The following is an 18,916-nucleotide window of genomic DNA, read 5'->3' on the forward strand; positions in this document are numbered from 1 at the left end:
GGGGGGACCGGGGAGTCGCTCCGGGGGGACCGGGGAGTCGGGGCGCCCCTTCCGCGCCTGGCGTTTGCGTGCGCACAGCTCATTTCCGCCCCCGCGCCCCCGACGCGCAGAAAGGGACCTTTGACATCAAGGAACGAGCTAGAGAACGACCGTCTTTATACCGGAGAAGGTCCCTCACCCTCACTTGCCGTCCGCTTCGTTGCCGCTTCCACAGACTTAGGGGATGAATGAAGACTCCCTCCATCCTCTAAGTCTGTGGAAGAGTCTGCGCGCGAGGGGCTCCCTCCCCCGAGGACGACTCGCGATCGGGTTTCGCTGGTTCCCTAGAGACGCTCCGAGAGCACCTTTCCGTTCCCTGAGGTACCTGGGATCTACCTCACGCGAGTAATTCAGCTCCTCTTTCCGTTCCCTGAGGTACCTGGGATCTACCTCACGCGAGTAATTCAGCTCCTCCGTGGCAACCACCACAGCTCAGTTCGGGTCATCACGTCCGATCTCTCCCGCCGCCCACCCCCGCGTAGTAGGACCGGCCTCGGGCTGCCGTTCGCCCTGGCCTGTGGCGTGAGTCCCAACCGGTGAGCCGGGAGGGAGGAACCCGAGGCCGCCTACTGTACTGCTCTTCGGCGTCCGCGCCCGCGCCCGCGGGGCGGGACCTCCCGTCTCCCAGCAACCGCCCGCTGTCTCCCGATTGGCTGGCCGCCGCACGGCCGCCATTTTCAAACCCCGGAAGATGGCGGCGGCGGTGGCGGCGCCCTCCTGACAGGATCTGCTCTCCGGGCAGAAGTGGTCGGGCGCGGTGCCCGTCCCAGCGGGTCTTCCGGGCACCCGGCCACCGCCCCACCCCCGGGCCCCCCCCGTCCGCGCCATGGAGCCCGAGCTGGCGGCCCAGAAGCAGCCCCGGCCGCGGCGGCGAAGCCGCCGGGCCTCCGGGCTCAACGCGGGCGGCGGCGGGGAACCTTCGGCCGACACCCCCAGGCCTGAGCCGGACGGCCGGTAAGCGCGCGGGGCGGCAGCGACGGGGGACCCGGGCATCCGCTCCGAGGCCGGAGTGGGAAGGAGGGAGAGGGGAGAGAGGGGAGGGACGCGGGGGGGGCGAGCTGCCCACCGCCCTCCTCCTCCTCCTCCTGCGGACCGTCCTCGGTGGGGGCGCTCCTCACTCACCTCCTCGCTCTCCGGTTCCTCCCGCGGGGACGCGGGCTGCTCACCCTCTTGCTCCTCCTCCCGGCCTCTGTCGGGGGCGCGGACCGCGGAGGTGGTGGGCGGGTTCTCCCTCCGCTGCGGGGCCGGGGCTCGGCGGGGCGCGTCCTCCGTGCACGCCCCGAGCCTGAGCCTGCCCTGGGGCCTGCGGGCGCCGGGCCGAGCCGAGCCGCGGTCTCCGCGGGGGCACGACGTGGAGCCCGGGAGCGAGCGTTCGCGCGGGATGCGGTGCGGACGCCGCAGTTCCGGTGTCCGAGCCCAGCCGCGGCCAGCGTCCCGGCGACGAGCGGCCGGAGGGGGCCGCTGAGCTCCTCCTCGCCGGCGCGGTCCGCGCGGGGCGCGCGTGTCCGCGCGGGGCGCTGGGAGCGAGTGCTCGGAGCTGCTCGGAGCCGCGCTCCCCGTCGCGCTGCTGGAGGCCGCCGGCCCTGGCGTCGCTCGCGTGACACGACGGCAGTGCCCCGTCCGCAGTGCAGCTGGGTCCGAGGATGCACGTCCCCGGCGCGCCGAGTCCCTGCACGGAGAGCGCTCGGCGCTGGTTAACGGCGGCCGCCCGCGGTTGTCCGTGAGAATTCCGCCGACGCCCGTCACTTCGGAAGTCCCCGAGGCCCATCTCACGTAGTCCCCTGCGCGATTCATCGTCCAGCCCTACCTGCGGGTCCTGTCCGGGGCCCTTCTTGGGAGCCACGACGGCTTCCTTTAATCAGGAACGCATTTATAAACCCATTGTTAAGCTGCTCGGCAGAAATCTAGGGTTTGGGTTTTTTGGGTTTTTTTTTTCCCCCATTAGAAACTGATTTTTTTATTATTTTGAAGTTTAAAGGACTCCTTGTCTTAGTGTACGCTGTAAAATCTTGGTACTGATCGCAGCCTCTGTTTAAGAGGTAGTGAAAGAGCGGAAGGAAAGACCGGCTGGGGAAAGCAGAGTTTCAGAAATAGCAAACAGGCGCCCTAAATGCATTCCACGTTCCCTCCGTAATACTGTGGGGCACCTCCAGGGCCCTCGATGCTGGCGGTTCTGGTGAAGAACACAGGTGAGGTCCCTGCTCTCAGGAAGCTTAAATTCTGACCGGGGGAGTAAGACAATAATCAAATACATTAAACGTCAGGTGGCCTGCTGTGAAGAGAATTAAGGCCTGCGTAGACGTAAGGAAAGGGTAGCATTGGTTTTTTTTTAAAGAGCTAAATAAAGGAAAGGCCTCTCTGATGATGATGACATTTGAGATCTGAATAAACTAAGGAACTAAGCCATGGACTATTTGGAGACAGGGGCAGCACGTGCAAAAGCCTTGAAGTACAATGCCATGTGCTATGTTTAAGGAACTGCAACGAAGCCGGGGTGACCGAGTGCGTGAGACAAAGGGAAGAAGGGCAGAGGACGAGGTCAGAGAGATGGCTGGGACCAGATCAGGTGGGACCTGGGAGACCACTGAAAGGACTTGAAATTTGAATTAGTGGGTTGGGAAGCGAGAGGACATGATGTGATGTGTATTTACAAGGACCGCGACTGCGCTAGGCAGACACCAGCTAGGGAGGGCGCTGCACTGAGACATCGTATCACAGTGGGACATGTGGAAAATACTCATCTTTGGGATGTGTTTGAAGACACAGCTGACAGAGTTTGCAGATGGATTAACTGGAATTAAAGGAAAAAGTGGAAGGAGCTCTCTTGAGGTTTTTGGCCTGAGCCCTAGAACAATGGGTTTTACTCTTCTCGGAAAAGGAAGACTATGAGAAAAGCTTGCTTTGGGGTAGGTTATGAGGCTTGTATTAAAGAATTCATCACCATTTTTTTCCTTTTTCTTTTTTCTTATATCGAAGTGTCATCAACATGGAGTTATTAGTTTCAGGTGTACAATATGGTGATTCAACAATTCTATACATTATTCTAGTCATTACTCTCTTTTTTGCTTTTTTCTCTTCTTTTAACCTCTTATTGAACTATAAAACTTGAATGAAAGGGTACAAAGATCATTAGTGTTTAGCTTGTTAAATTTCATAAAGCAAACCCACCTGTGTAACCGGATACAAATTTGAGAGTTGTGAGCAAACAGACTTGAAATCATAGATAGTGAGTATAAAATAAAGAAGAGTTTGAGGACTAACTGCTGAGGCACTCCCAACATTTAAAGGTCAGGGTAAAGAGGATACTCAGGGAGCAGCTGGTGAGGTAAGAAAAGAACCAAATAACAGAATCTAGGAGGGCAAATGAGGAGAATATTCCAAAAAAGAGGATATGATAGACTATGTCAAATGTTACTGATAAGGACTACAAAGTCTAAGTTAGGTAAGGAATAAAAAGACCGTTAAATCTGGCAATCATAGACTACTTAAAATATTGAATTTAGAATGTTTGCAGGGTTTAAGAAGAGAGTGAGGTATGATTTACTCGGGAAATATGTAAGACACGAGAAGTAGAAGATGGATATCCTTACTTTAAAAGAGTTTATAATTTTATAGGGAAGAAAGATAAATTAATAATTATAATAAGTTAATAATTATAATTGTGATAAAAGTTACTGTAGAGATATACACAGGATGCCATAGATGCAAATAAAAGGGACACTTAAGAAAAGAACAGAAAATAATTTCCTGTTGAAATCCGTGAGTCTTGGAGGACCAGTTCGGAGAGGTGTGAATGGGTGATTTCATATGGGGGAGAAGCATGCTAAAAGGCTGTGAGTGTAAGTTTGAAGTAGCATACCTGGTAGGCTGTGACTGGATGCTAATTGTGTAGGTGGAGGACTTAGGGATAGTGATGCAAGATTATGCTAAAGAGATAAGAGCCACATCTGGAATGCCATGAGAATTTGGGTTTTATCTTCAAGGTGATCTTCAAGATCTGCATGCCTTGAGAGTTTGGGTTTTATCTTCAAGGTGATGGGGAAATACTGAAAGACAAGCCAATGACATGATCATATTTGCATTTTAAAAAGTCATTCTGCCTTCCTTGAGAAAAATAGGTAACATTTGAGGTCATTACACTCTTTAAGTCTTATAAAAACGATTCCCAAAAAAAGTGCTGATGTACATAAAATATCAGATTTGTGGTCCCTTGCAGTCCAATTATGGATACCAAATTAAAAATCCCGAATATAGACATTGACTTTGGTGGGAAGTCAGTCTGCAGTATCCTGGATGAAAAATGATGCGTGTTTGAAACTGAGAGCTGGCAGTGATCTTGGAAAACAAATATTGAGTGTGCGTTGTACTTCGAGAAGTTTCCCTGCAAAAGGAAGGCAAATAATGGAGGGAGACAACAGAGTTTTGTGGGGCAGACTCTTTAAGGGATAAACTTGGTACCCTTGGGAGATAGGTAGATGGAGACGTTAAAGAGACCAGAGAGAAGGGGTGATTAAGCAAGAAGGCAGAAAAGGATGGAATTCAAATTAAGTGTGGAGAGAGAATTTAGCCTGACTAAGAGCTATGGTTGGTATATTTGGTAAGTTTTGGGGAATGGGGGAGGTTGTGAGAAGGAATTTGAGGCTCCCATTTTTTGTGTGTGAGGGTGGAAATGAGGTCTGCTGAGGAAAAGGTGGTAACACAGGCAGCATGAGGATAGAAATGAAGTGAGAAGAACTTGGAGACAAACCATAAAGGAAAGTAATTGATCCATATTCTATTTTCTAGAAAACATAAAATATGACAGGGTGATATCAATTGATAATGGAGCAAGAAATAACTAAGCTGATATCAAATCCAGAAATCACAAGGAGAAAGACTAGTAAATCAGTTAAATATAAAACTTTTTGTAGGTAAACTCACTGTACACTAATTTGAAAAACAACAGAAGAAAAATGAAAGTATGATTGACTTTTTTTAACAGCGTTCACATACATACAATTTTACCCATTAAAAGGTACTGTGTATTTTTATGTGTTCAGGTATGTGCAGCCATCACCACAGTTAATTTTAAACCTTTTTTTTTTTTCACAGACCTGTACCCCCAAGACAAATAATACATGTTAATAAAAAGAAAAAAAAATTTTTTTAATCTTGAAAAGAAACCCCATCCATGCCTTTCAGTTATCCCCTCCCTAATACCCCTCCCTCCTCCTTTATCTTTCTGTCTCTGTATGGCCGTGTCCTGGATATTTCATATGAATGGAATCCTGTGGCCATTTTTGGTGGGCCATCCTTTGCCCGTTTTTTAAATTGGGTTATGTGTCCTCAAGTCCTTTATCAGATATACGATTTGCAAATATTTTCTCTTATTCCCTGGGTTGTCTTTTTAGTTTCCTGATGTTGTCCCTTGAAGAATAAAAGTTTTTGATTTCAGTGAAGTACAATTTATTTACATTTGTTGCTTTTTCTTCTGGTGTCACATCTAAGAATCCTTTGCTAAATTCAAGGTTGTGAAGGCTTACCCCTAGATTTTCCAGTTTAAGCTCTTTTATTTAGATCTTTGATCCATGTGAGCTAATTTTTAGATATGATGTGAAGTATGGAGGTACTGTTTCTTTTTCTTGTGCCTATCCAGTCATTCCAGCACCATTTGTTGGAAAACCTGCTCTTTCCCCATCAAATGGGCTTGGCACGTTGTCAAAAACCAGTTGCCCATAGGTATCTTAGTTTATTTTTGGACTTTTAATTTTATTCCCTTGATCTGTATGTATATCCTTATGCCAGCACCACACCTTATTGATTATCATTCCTTTGTAGTAAGCTTTGATATCCAGACATACAAGTCCAGCTTTTTTCTTTTTTTCATGATTGTTTTGGCTATTTTGGGATTCTAGCAACTCCATGTCAATTTTATTTTATTTTATTTAAGATTTTATTTACTTATTTGACAGAGAGAAGTCACAAGTAGGTGGAGAGACAGGCAGAGAGAGAATGGGAAGCAGGCTCCCTGCCTAGGAGAGCATGATGCAGGGTTAATCCCAGGACCCTGGGATCATGACCTGAGCGGAAGGCAGAGGCTTTAACCCACTGAGCCACCCAGGCGCCCCTCCATGTGAATTTTGGTATCAGCCTGTCAATTTTTACAAAAGTCAGCTGGGATTCTGATTGGAATTACACTGAATCAGTTGTGGGGGATATTGTCATCTTAGCAATGTTAAGTGTTCCAGTCTATGAACAAGGAATGTTTTTCCAACAATTTAGCTCTTTAATTCTTTCAGCAGTATTTTGTAGTTTTCAGAGTATAACTTTTGTACTATTTGTTCAATTTACTCCTAAACTTTTTTTTCTTTCAGGTCCTATTACAAATGGAATTTAATTCTTAACTTCATTTATAATTTCATAATTTCAAGTGTATAAAAATACAATTGATTTTTGTATCCAGCCCTGTTGCTGAATTCATTTATTCTAATAAGTGATGGGGGCTTTTTGGTGAATTCTTTGAAAATTTTCTACATACAACATTATGTCATCAATGAGTAAAAATAGTTGTATTTTTTCTTTTCCCACCTGGATACCTTAATTCTTTATCTTCCGTAATTGCCCTCACTAGAACCTCCAGTACACTGTTGAATAGAGTCCTCAAGACTGGAAATCCTTAGTTTCTGATTTTAGGGCTAAAGCATCCAGTCTTTCACCTTTACTATGATGTTAGCTGTGGGAGTTTATAGATGCCTTTATCAGACTGAGAAGTTCCTTTCTGGTCCTAGTTTTTTGAGTGATTTTATCTTGAGAGTATGTGGGAGTTTGTCAAATGCCTCTCTTCCCCCAACCCCAATTTTGGTCTTTTCAAAATTTACTGAAAAAACTAATTAATTACATTAATTTTTAGGTGTTATAACAACTTTGCCTTCCTGATAGAAGTCCTACCTAGTCATGGTGTATAACTTTTATACTGTTAGATTCAGTTTGTTCATATTTTATTTAGGATTTTTTCCATCTACATTCACAAGAGATTGGTCTGTAAGATTTTTCCAGTATCTCTCTGGTTTTGGTATCAGGGTAATACTGGTCTCATGAGTCTTTGGAAGACTTAATGAAGAACTGGTTTTAGATGTTTTTTTTTTTTTTCTTTAAAGATTTTATTTACAGAGAGAACAAGAGAACACAAGCAGGGGGAGCAGTCAAGGGAGAGGAAGAAGCAGGATCCCTGCCAGGGAGCCCGACCTGGAGGACTGGATCCTAGGACCCCCGGACCATGATCTGAGCCCAAGGCAGACGCCTAACCATCTGAGCCACCCAGGCGCCCCTTGGTATTAGTTCTGTAAGTGTTAGGTAGGAGTCAGGGATAAAGTCATCTAGACCTGGGCTTTTCTTTGTGGATAGTTGTTTTTTTTTTTTTTTTTTTAATTTATTTATTTATTTGACAGACAGAGATGACAAGTACGCAGAGAGGCAGGCAGAGAGAGAGGAGGAAGCAGGCTCCCTGCTGAGCAGAGAGCCCAATATGGGGCTCGATCCCAGGACCCTGAGATGATGACCTGAGCCGAAGGCAGAGGCTTGAACCCACTGAGCCACCCAGGCACCTCTCTTTGTGGATAGTTTTTTGATTGCTAGTTTAGTCTCTTCCCTTATTAAAAATGTACTTCTTAAATCAGTTTCAGTAGTTTGTGTCTTTTAGAAATTTGCTCATTTCATCTAAGTTAATATTGTTGGTATATAATTATTCATAGTATTCTTTATAATCCTTTTTAGTTTTGTAAGGTAAGTGGTAATGCCACCTCTTTTATTTCTGTTTCTAGTAATTTGGGTCCTATCTGCCTAGACATTTGTCCATTTTGTTGATCTTTCCAGAGGACCAGCTTTTGGTTTCATTGATTTCTCTCTACTGTTCTTTTATTCTCTCTTTCAATAATTTCTGCTTTAACCTTTATTATTTCTGTCCTTTTGCTTGCATTAGGTTAAGTTTCCCTTCTTTACCCATTGTCTTAAATGGAAAAGTATTTATTTGAAATCTTTTTCTTAATATAGTTATTTATAGCTATAAATTTCCCCTCAAGCACTGCTTTAGTTGTATCCTACAAGTTTTGATATTTTGTGTCTTCATTATCACTAATCTCAAATTATTTTGTGATTTCCCTTTGCTTTCTTCTTCGCCCCATTGATTGTTTAGGAGTGCTTTGTTTAACTTCCACATATTTATTACTTACCCAATTTTCTTCCTGTTGTTGATTTCCAATTTCATTCAACTGTGGTTGAGAACATATTTTGTATTTATATCCTTTTAAATATATTAAATTTATATCCCCTTAAATATACTAAATTTTATTCTGTGCCATAGAATATAGTCTCTCAAGGAGAATGCTTCATATGGATTTGAAAAGAATGTATATTCTTTTGGATGTAGTCTATAGGTAGCTGCTAGATCTAAATGGTTTATAGGGTTGTTCAAGTTTTGTATTTCCTTGTTGATCTTCTAGTTATTCTACCATTATTGAAGATGAGGTATTGAAACTATTATTGTTGAATTGTCTGTTTTTCCCTTCATTTCTGTCAGTTTTTGCTTCCTGTATTTTATTTTGTTATTAGATACACATATATTTGTAATTACTATTCTTCCCTGATGGGCTGAGCCTTTTATTATTATAAAATTGCCCCCCTTATCTCTGGCAACTGTTTTTTGTTTTAAAGTCTAGTTCGTTTGATACTAATCTAGCCAGTCTAGCTTTCTTGTGGTTTGCTCCTTGCATGATATCTTTTTCTTTTTACTTTCAAGCTATTTGTATCTTTGAAGCTGAAGTATGTCTCCTATAGGTGGCACAGTTGACCCTTGAACAACATGGGTTTGAGCTGCATGGGTCTCCCTAATACATGGATGTTTTACAGTACTGTAAATATATTTTCTTTTCCTTATGATTTTCTTAATAACATTTTCTCTAGCTTGCTTTATAGTAAGAATGCAGTATAGAACACATGCAACATACAAAATATGTGCTGATCTACTGTTTATGTTATAGTTTAGGCTTATTTGTGGTCAACACAGGCTTTTAGTAATTAAATTTTGCAGGAATGAAAATTAAACATGGATTTTTGATCTCATAGATGAGGGGTCATGACATCCTCTTAACCCCACGTTGTTCAAAGGTCAATGATACATAGTTGGATTATGTTTCTTTTTTTTTTTTTTTAAGATTTTATTTATTTATTTGACAGGCAGAGATCACAAGTAGGCAGAGAGGCAGGCAGAGAGAGAGGAGGAAGCGGGCTCCCTGCTGAGCAGAGAGCCTGGATGCGGATGATCCCAGGACCCTGGGATCATGACCTGAGCCTAAGGTAGAGGCTTTAACCCACTGAGCACCCAGGTGCCCCTATGTTTCTTTTTTTAAGATCCAAGTTAACAGTCTATTTTTTGATTGGGTGATTTACTCCTCTCAACATTTAATGTTAACTATTGATATAGTTTGATTTATGCCTGCTCTTTTACTTTTTGTTTTATATGTAACCTTGGTTTCTCTGTTCGTCCTTTATTGCTTTCTTTTGCATTAAGTGAATGTTTTCTACTTTATGGCATTTTAATTTCTTTATGAATTTTTTTTCTCATTTAAACTGATTTTATTAGTGCTCTTTATTTTTTTGGGTAGATTCAGATTACCATGTAGGCTTCCTTGCTTTTAGCCTGAATACTTCCTTTAATATATGAGTCAGGTCTACAAACAGCAGATTTTCTCAGTTTTTGTATCTGATAATGTCTTTAGTTCACCTTCATATTTGAAAGATAGTTTTGTTGGATATAAGATTCTTTGTTGATAGTTTTTTTTCTTTGAGCCTTTTGACTATGGCATCTCACTGCTTTCTGGTTTTTGTAGTTTCTGCTGATAAGTCAGCCATTAATCTTCTTGGAATTACCTTTAAGTAGCAAGTCATTTTTCTCTTGCTCCTTTTAAAATTGTCTCCTACATTTGACCATTTTTACTGTGGTATGTGTTTGGATCCTCTTGAGTTTATCTTACTTAGAGTTCACTGAGCTTTCTGGATGTGTAGTTATTGTTTTTCTGTAAGTTTGAGAAATAAATTCTTCAAATACAGTTTCTGCTCCTTTCTCTCCTCTGGTACTCCCATTAGATGAATGTAGAAGAAATTTGGCAGATAAAACAAAATTTTAATAGTGCATATATTTAAGCTGAGCGCTGTATGTATAAGAATTTATATCTTAGGAAAATAATGGTACAAGTATATATGGGTGTATGTGCAAGACAATATATTACAACACATTTTTATAGTAAAAAGGTTAGGAAAAAATGGAAGGAAATTAAATATGTTATGATATTTTTATGCAGTGAAATTTATTAACTATAATAGTTTTAAGTCTTTTTCCATAATTCATAGGGAGTTTATCTGGTATATTGTATAAGGTATATTTTGGTGTACATTTTCTTTCTGGACCTGTACAGGCTTTTTCTAGGGCAACAGTTCTTGTTTTTGCATTGTCACAACTTCTGTACCCTTTTTAAAATTGCTGAGGACACCAAAGAGCTTGTGTTGATGTGGATTATATTTATTTAAAATGATTAATTTCTTAAATTTCTTTTAGCAGTCAGACCCACTAACAACATATTTGCAAAATCAACATATTTTTTAAAACAAAGATTTTTAAAAACAAATTGGTGAGAAGTCTGGAGTTTTTATAAGTTTTGCACATTTCTAGTATCTAACTTAACAAAAGATAACAGGATTCTTACATTTGCTTCTTGCAGCATATAAAAATGAAGTTTATAGAGAATGAAGTGTATGAGTTTATGCAGAAAATCTACCCTGACACAGATTTTTAGTTCAAAGTGCATGAGCTCTTTAATAGTCTTCTCAGACAATTGTGGATATTCTTTGATAATATACCAAAACTTGGCAAGTGGTGGTTTCTTAAAGTTTGGCTGCAGTTTGGAATCTGAAATGTTGGAATGAACTCTTCATTCTCTGTTACATTAAAATCCACTATCTTTTAAATTTTTTAATAGGCCTGCTCTACTTACCATGATTTTGTGACACTATGTATTTGTCATTTAGAAAGTATTGGTGTACTGAGTTATGTAGCTCTTCCAAAGGTTGATACATACTGTTACATGTTATCAATAAATCACAGTCATTTATATAATCACCAGTCTCACTTGAAAAGCTTTTAAGTGTTGAGATGTCATACTCACAATGATGGATACTGTTTTCAAAAATTCTAATTTTCATTTGAAAGCACAAATTTTTATCATTGACAGCAATACTTCATTATAGAGTAAATGCCTGCAAAATACCTAAGTCCAAATAATCATAGTTTGTTAATAGTTCACTCACGTAAAGATAGTCTCTGAAAATGAACAGCTAATTCTGTTCACAAATCCATTGACCACACAATTGCTTTTCCTTAAGACTTTATTACACTGACTATGTGCCCTTATTCAGGAAGGATCTTCCTCTAGCAATTTTTAAATTGTTGGAATGTCTGTTTACATTTCATAACTCATTATTCGGTATTTTTTGAAGTTACCGTGTTTTGTCTTTGGCTTCTTTTAGAGTAGTAAAGAGAATATATAACCCAGTGTATAAATGGAAGGTTTGGTCTTAGTTAATACAGCTTATACATTATAACAAAAAGAGAAGACGTTGTTTAGGGTGTATCGGTAGATTGAACAATGTAAATGTGAGGGATATAATATTATAAGATGCAAAGTCATAAGCTGAAAGTGAGGTAGGGTTGAGGAGGGCATATTGGAAGAGTAAAGAGAGAAAGGTTTGAAATAATTACTTCCAAGAGTAGGAGAGGAAGTGACAAGGTGGAGAGGAAGTGAGAAAAGTGACAAGTAATAGCATTGCTGGGCTAAAGTGAAGACCTACCTGAAATTTACAGTCAGGAGTTTAAAGTGAAACTAGTCAGTACAGGGTGTGTGTGTGTGAGTGTGTGTGTGTGTTTGTGTGTGTGTGTATGCACATGCATATGTACGCATGCATGCCCACCCTTTAATCAGCCTGACGCATAGGTCTGGAGCTCACTTCCACCTATACGCATTACTAATAATTATTCCTGGCCTAACAAGAAATGGGCTAGATCAGAGAATAAACTACGCAATAGAAACAGCTAGGATGTACAGATCCGGGAGAGATAGAGGACTTACTGTTTTTAAGTCTGTACCAAGTTAAATATAGGATTATATACCTGGTTTGCCTCTGCTAAATGTTGATTTTGGGGGGGAATATATCATATGTGTGGTGACTGCTGACTGATATAGGCTGTGGCAGGGGAGAGAGATAATTAGGGGGGAGAAAGAGTAGAAATAGCTAGAATCCAGCAGAGTGCAAGCTTCTGTATAGGTTCTGTAGCAGATTTCTCAAGTCTGCTCTCCCCTTCTATCCCTCCCTTTTGTTCTGGAGTAGCAGGAAGGGACCTTGTCTACTGACAGCCCTAGGCCCCGCCGTGGGGTTCCGAGCTCAAGACGCCTGCTTTCCTCGCCTCGTTTTCCTGATGCTGAGGCTCTTCTGGCCCCAGTTTTGAGTCACCTGATTGTTTTCTCTGGGAATGTACATTCTTTTAGACTAAGACCCACAACCCAATAAAATACTAGTATTTAAAGATCTGAGGCTTTACAGTCAGGCTTCCTGGGCTCAGACTCTGTCTGGTTCTTGAGACTTAATCTCTTTAGATCTTACCTTACAGTATCTATCTCATAAGGTTGTAAAAATTACCCAACATAATTTATATAAAGCGTTAGAACAGTACCTAGACATAGCAAATGCTCCATGAATATTAGGTATCATTATTTGTATTTTTTGCAGGAAACACTAGAATTATCACATATATACTGTCTATCAAAGAATATTAGCAATTAGCTCTCTTGACAGCTCTTGTAGATGTGATGTAGTATACTTTTTAACAGCATAGTGCTAGACCAGACTGACGGGATATAAATCCTGATACTGCTACTGACATCTTTGAGGCCTTGACCAGTTTCATTGATGCGTGCTGCCAGCCTCTTCATTATACCTCATTTATAAGTACTTGCCTTGTAGAGTTGCTGTAAGGATTATAAGTCAATGCATAGAACTCATATAAACATCTAAATGCTTAGAATGGTGCCTGGAACGAAACAGCCATTCCCTAAATTTCTTGCTGCTGTTATTAACTCTAAGAAACATTGTCTTGTTCATTTTAATACCGAGAGGGCCTTAGAATTTAGCACAACTTCTTTTATAGAGGAGAGTGTGAAGCTCTGAAATTTCACAGCTAGATACTAGGAGATGTTTGTCCTGTATTTCCTAACTCCTAATTTAATGTTCTGTTTGCCATGTTTCCTCCACAGAATGTCTCTAAAGGGATGTATTAGTAGCATTAACCAGCAAAACAATTACCATCATTCATGTAACCACATTTAAGGAGCTTTTCTATGCAAATACTAAGTTGTTAGATGTAAATGACATTTAAATAATAATGTTTCTGCCCTTTGGGACCTTAGGAGGATCCACTGAATATTATACACTGCTTGAATAACAGGAGTCTGAATCTATACTGATCCTTTAAGGATTTTATAACATACTCCTTTTAACAGATTTGAAATAATGCTCTCCATAGTAGAAAGATAATACTGTGAGGCATCTGGGTGGCTCAGTCAGTTAAGCCACTGACCCTTGATTTCTGCTGAGTTTATGACTCGGGATCCTGAGATCAAGCCACTACCACCACCACCCCTACACTCTGCCCATGCTACCCTGCCAGTCTCTGCACTCATCCCGGAGCCTGTTTGTCTCCACCACCCCCTCCCCCCACTATCGTGTGCACGCATGCACTCTCTCTCTCTCGCCCTCTCTCTCAAATAAATAAAATTTTAAAATTTTTTTAAAAAGATAATACTGCGCCTATGATCTACCAGTAGTGAACTCTGTAAATTTTGTTTTTCTAATAAAATTGATGAATTTGTAGAATAATAACCAGGGTTAAAGGCCCAGTCTTAAGCCAGGCTAGCTGTAGTATAAACTCAGATCTAAGGATTCCTGTTCCCTGTAAGGGAATGTAACTTTTTGGATAGGCTATTTTTCAAAACGTATTTTAAACCAAATTAGGGCATTTAAACAAATAATTAATCCAGTTCTTGATAACTCAAGATTGTCATATTATTAATATTTATGTAGTTGCTAAAAATAAAATGATACCCACATTAGTTCCTAAGGTTATTTGTTCCCACATCAAATGACAACTTGTTAACAGTTTTATTGAGATGCAATTTGCATATGATAACATTTACCCATTTTAAGTGTGCAGTTCAGTGAGTATTAGTAAATTTATACAGTTGTGCAACTATTACCACAATCCACTGAAAGAACATTTCATCACCAAAAATATTACAAGTTTGTATGCAGTCAGTCCCCACTTCTACCCCCATTCCTAGGCAGCCACTTAACCTGCTTTCCATCTGTATATATTTGTATTTCTGGACATCTCGTGTAAATGCAATCACAATATATAATCTTGCAGTTCATCCATATTATGGCTTGCATGAATATTTCATTCCTTTTTATTGCTAAATAATATTCCATTATATGAAATGAATATTCCACATTTTCTGTGTGTATGCTGGCTTACAGCATACATTACAGATGCTCAGCTGCGTTCTAGACTTAGAGATGTTGCAAGATGTATCTGCTATTTGGGGCTCACAAATAACAAAGTTGAAAAAACCCTAGTAGGATAAGGGATAATAGTCTACATGAGTTTGGGCTCCTACAGAACCTTTATAAAGTGGGAGAAGACACAATTTCTTAATAGCAAAGATGCTAAGTAGTCAAAACAGTCCACTACATTGGATGTTTTACCCAAATGAATGAATGGCTTCAGTAACATTTGTCATTGTTTTTTGCCTAATTTGCAAAGAAACTGATAACCTGAGTAGTTGAGTGCCCTGAATATCAACAAATGTTCACGACAGAGAATAGTTTACATCCTTATTTCTACATTCATGGTACCGTTGGCATTTACAGATTAAAATTTTAAATTTTAGCTGTTTGTGAGGTATGGATAGTAGTTTGTGATTAGGACCAGGCATTAATTTGAGTTGCACTGCTGGTGTGTGGGACCGGCTTCCTTAGTCTAGCAGCACATTTCAGCACTACTCTATTTTCTTGTTTTACCACATAGGAACTAATTCTTATAAATCTGGAGGTATCACACACAGTTTTCAATTATACCGTGTATATTTTAGGTGTCCTGTGCCTCAAGTCTTCTTGCTGATGTCAGTAACCTCATCTGCTATATTGCTATCTTTAGTCCTTCTATTTTGCTTGGTTTTTTGTTTTTGTTTTGTTTTGTTTTTTGCTAAGATTTCATTTATTTATTTGAGAGAGAGATAGCAAGAGAGCACAACGTGGGATAGTGGGGGTGGAGGTGAGGGAGAAAGAAGCAGGCTCTCTGATGAGCAGGGAGCTCAGCTCGGGGCTGCATCCCAGGACCCTGGGATCATGACCTGAGCCAAAGGCAGATGCTTAACTGACTGAGCCTGGTGCCCCTTTCGCTTGCTTTTTAAAACGATTCCTTTGCTAAATCATTTTGGTTGTTCTTTTGGAAACCCCTAAATATCTACCTTATGATAAGGCAGTATCTTTACATTTTCTTCCTTTTTCATTGGAAGAATTATCTCCTTTATGTTGTCAGTACATTTCCTGAAAATGTTCATTGAGCTACCTTTCTGCTATTTTTAATTATTTGCCATGACAGAGGAGGGCAGTGACACAAATCATAATTGAAAACATGATTTGGCTTAAGAATAAATTAACATAATTTTTCTCTTTACCATTGTAATTGTTTTGTTAGACTAAAAGTAGTTAGTGTAAAATCATTACATTGTTTAAAAACACACCAAATGACAGGAAAAGAAGTATGGATGTTAGGCTAAGGAACAGTCACAATGGGGTTAATAGGAAACACAATTTAATACACCAAGCTAGTTTCTACATGTATTAGTTTATTTTCTGCCTGAAATGTTGTAATTGTTTAAATATATGAAAAAAGGACTGGACAAAAATTATGGAAAAGATGAAGGACTGTCCTTTCTTATATCACCCTTTAATACCTCTTGAAATGAACTCTGCTTAGTATCTTCTGGAAAGGCCACTTACAATTTTAACGTTTTATGAAATCAAAGTTTTTTTCCCACAAGGATTTAAAATAGCTATTACATTTGGAGTCTGACCCCTGTGAAAGATGACTGTATGTCTTTCCAAGATTTTTAAAAGTTGGCACGATCTTACATGGTTCCTGGGCACAACTTGTTTATTGGGTTCTTTTTTTCCATGGGTATTCAAAATAAATAGGTACTTGTTATTGAATTGGGAAAAAATAGCATAACTATAAAACTGATTATAGCTTGTACTGGAAAGAATCTTGCCATCTGATTGGAAATATTTTTCCAGTTTGTTGACCTAGTTGAAATTCCTAAGAACTATTTTTCTTTCCAGCTTTCAAACATCAAATTCATTCTGAGGTCAGTTTGGTTGATTCTAGGGACTAAAAAAATGAATAACTTTGGTTTTGTGTTCTTAAAACTTAAGGACATATTTACTGAATATTTTAACTGTCACTATGATTACTACTCTAATGAATATTTGCACTGGATTAAAAATAATCTTATGAGAAATCATAATTGATGCTTCTCAACTCAGTCCCCACTGTTGCTCTTATTAAGCATGTAGTATGTGATAGCACTTAACCTAGAGTCCTGTTTTTAAACAGCATGATCCATGGATACATATGGTATGAAGGTCCTGTTTTTCTTATAATCTTTTAGCATTGTTTATGATACTGTATCTTTGTATTGTTGAGACTTGTGAATTCTAAGGCATTTCAGATGTCATGTTGGTTTCACCTAAATTCCTCATTCCAGTGTTTTATCAAAAATCATTACTGTTTTCTTCATCGTTACTTTTTCAGCAGTGGCAAGAAAAACCAATTCCTTGGGTTATCTGGCTCCACTGAAGAGGCTTTTGGGGGAGAAATACGAGCTTTAAGAGTAATAAAAGGCTCAGTGTGCTTTAATCTTTCACAAATAATTATTTAGGAAACGTTTGCTTAATTATCTTAAGCTCTTTCTGCATCTATTTCTAATTATTATTAGTAGAACCGTATTTCACTATGCCAGGAACCTTGGTGGAAACTGAGCTGACATAGGGAGGAAGAGGGAAAAATCTGCCAGTTTTGTCACTGAGCCCTCTTTTTTTTTTTTTTTTTTTTTAAGATTTTACTTATTTATTTGACACGCAGAGAGAGATCACTAGTGGGCAGAGAGACAGGAAGAGAGGGAGGGGTAGTAGGCTCCCTGCTGAGCAGAGAGAGACCAATGAGGAGCTCCATCCCAGGACTCTAGGATCATGACCTGAGCTGAAGGCAGAGGCTTAATACACTGAACCACCCAGGTGCCCCCATGCCCGCTTTCTAATGTGCTTCTCCTAACTTTGTTGCTATTGCTTCAGCCCCTTGGTGTCTATTGTAAGCAATATGGGAGCTGCCTCCTGACCAGTCTTCCCAACCAGTCCTGCTGCCATCCTTCTTGTTACTGAAAATTCCATAGTGGATTGGGGCCACCATACATTCAAGATCAAGTCCATACTCTTTATAAGAGTCGTTTATGTAAGGCCTTTTAGCTTGCCCTTCGTTATTTCTCTTGATACCTAAACATAAGGAACTACTTGCAGTTCCCTGAATGTAATTCATTTCACTCCTGCTTAACTTGTGCTGTTCCCTTTGCCCTAAAAGCCTTCCTGGCTCTCATATGCTTTGCTAATTGCTATGTCTCTTTGATTCAGCTTAGTATCACTTAAATATTAATTCTTCTGTGAAGTCTTTTGACATCCTCCTTTTTCTTGTAGCTGTCTTCCCTGTGTCCATATCAAAACATAAGCGAACTTCTGCTTTATATTTAGCTTAGAAAACTACCTTATATTTGATTAAGCTTGTAAATTCTTGCAGCTGCAAGAGCCATCTGTGGTATTACTGTAACCTAGAATGAACAAAGACCGTGAGGATCAAGGGTGAGAAGTGGAATGAATATACAAGTGGAGAATGGCCTTACAATCCAGAAAGCTGAACAATAACTTTTTTAACAATCAACCCACAGTGGTTAGGACTTGATTGATAACTGCCAAGTTCCCTAATTTTTATCCTTGCTTCCAACTTTGAACTAATCAGAGCAAGCCAAATATATACCCCCTACCACTCACAGAGGATATCCCACCCCTGCTTAGCTCACCTTCAGCTTCCCATGCCAACAGCCTCCAATCAGGGCACACTTGAAACCTTCCCTTTATTCCACTGTGAAGCTTTCGCATTCTTCAGCCCGCCTTTGAATCTGCCTGAACACAAGTGATCGGTGGCTTTTTTTCTCACTTATTTCTATACAAGGGGGAAACATATTTATTTTAGAATTATTTATATCCAAAGAGATTAGTGGTAAGTATAGTTTATAACCTGTATTTCTTGTGCTAACTATATTTTGTGATTTTTCTGCATGTTTTATAAACAGAGGTTTATATTTTATAAAAGCAAGGACAGGTTTTTGTTAAAAGGATTCTCTTGAGTGGAAAGATAAACAGAAGAAAAATCTGTCACTTAATAGTAACAAAATCCTAGTCAAATTTTAATCTTACTTGAGATCTTTGTCTCAGATATAATTTTTAAAATTCCTTATTTGGTTAATTAAACCGTAATTTTTAAAAAAAATCAGTACATGGAAGAGATTTAAACAAGAAATTCAAATTAAAGGCATTTGAGTTTTATTTATTATGTTGAGCATCCTTTATTCTTGTTTTTAAATGTTAGGCAAGAATGCGTAATTTTGTTAAATAATTTTTGCATCAT

At 40.0% G+C, this 18,916-nt stretch overlaps 2 protein-coding genes across 2 annotated transcripts in view; one reads left to right on the forward strand and one right to left on the reverse strand.

Moving 5' to 3' along the window:
- The window catches only part of LOC132020017 (prostaglandin F synthase 1-like), a 147,081-nt gene extending 145,862 nt beyond the window's left edge, over nucleotides 1–1,219 (reverse strand). The window contains exon 1 of the mRNA XM_059403995.1: nucleotides 1,162–1,219. The gene's annotated coding sequence lies outside the window, so the exon portion shown is untranslated. The remainder of the gene's footprint in view (nucleotides 1–1,161) is intronic.
- Nucleotides 731–18,916, forward strand: part of NET1 (neuroepithelial cell transforming 1) — a 57,913-nt gene continuing 39,727 nt past the window's right edge. Inside the window, exon 1 of the mRNA XM_059403992.1 lies at nucleotides 731–993. Coding sequence (XP_059259975.1) covers nucleotides 866–993 — 128 coding nt within the window. The 5' untranslated portion in view covers nucleotides 731–865. The remainder of the gene's footprint in view (nucleotides 994–18,916) is intronic.

This window comes from Mustela nigripes, chromosome 6 (assembly GCF_022355385.1).
Source record: "Mustela nigripes isolate SB6536 chromosome 6, MUSNIG.SB6536, whole genome shotgun sequence".
Lineage (NCBI taxonomy): Eukaryota > Metazoa > Chordata > Mammalia > Carnivora > Mustelidae > Mustela > Mustela nigripes.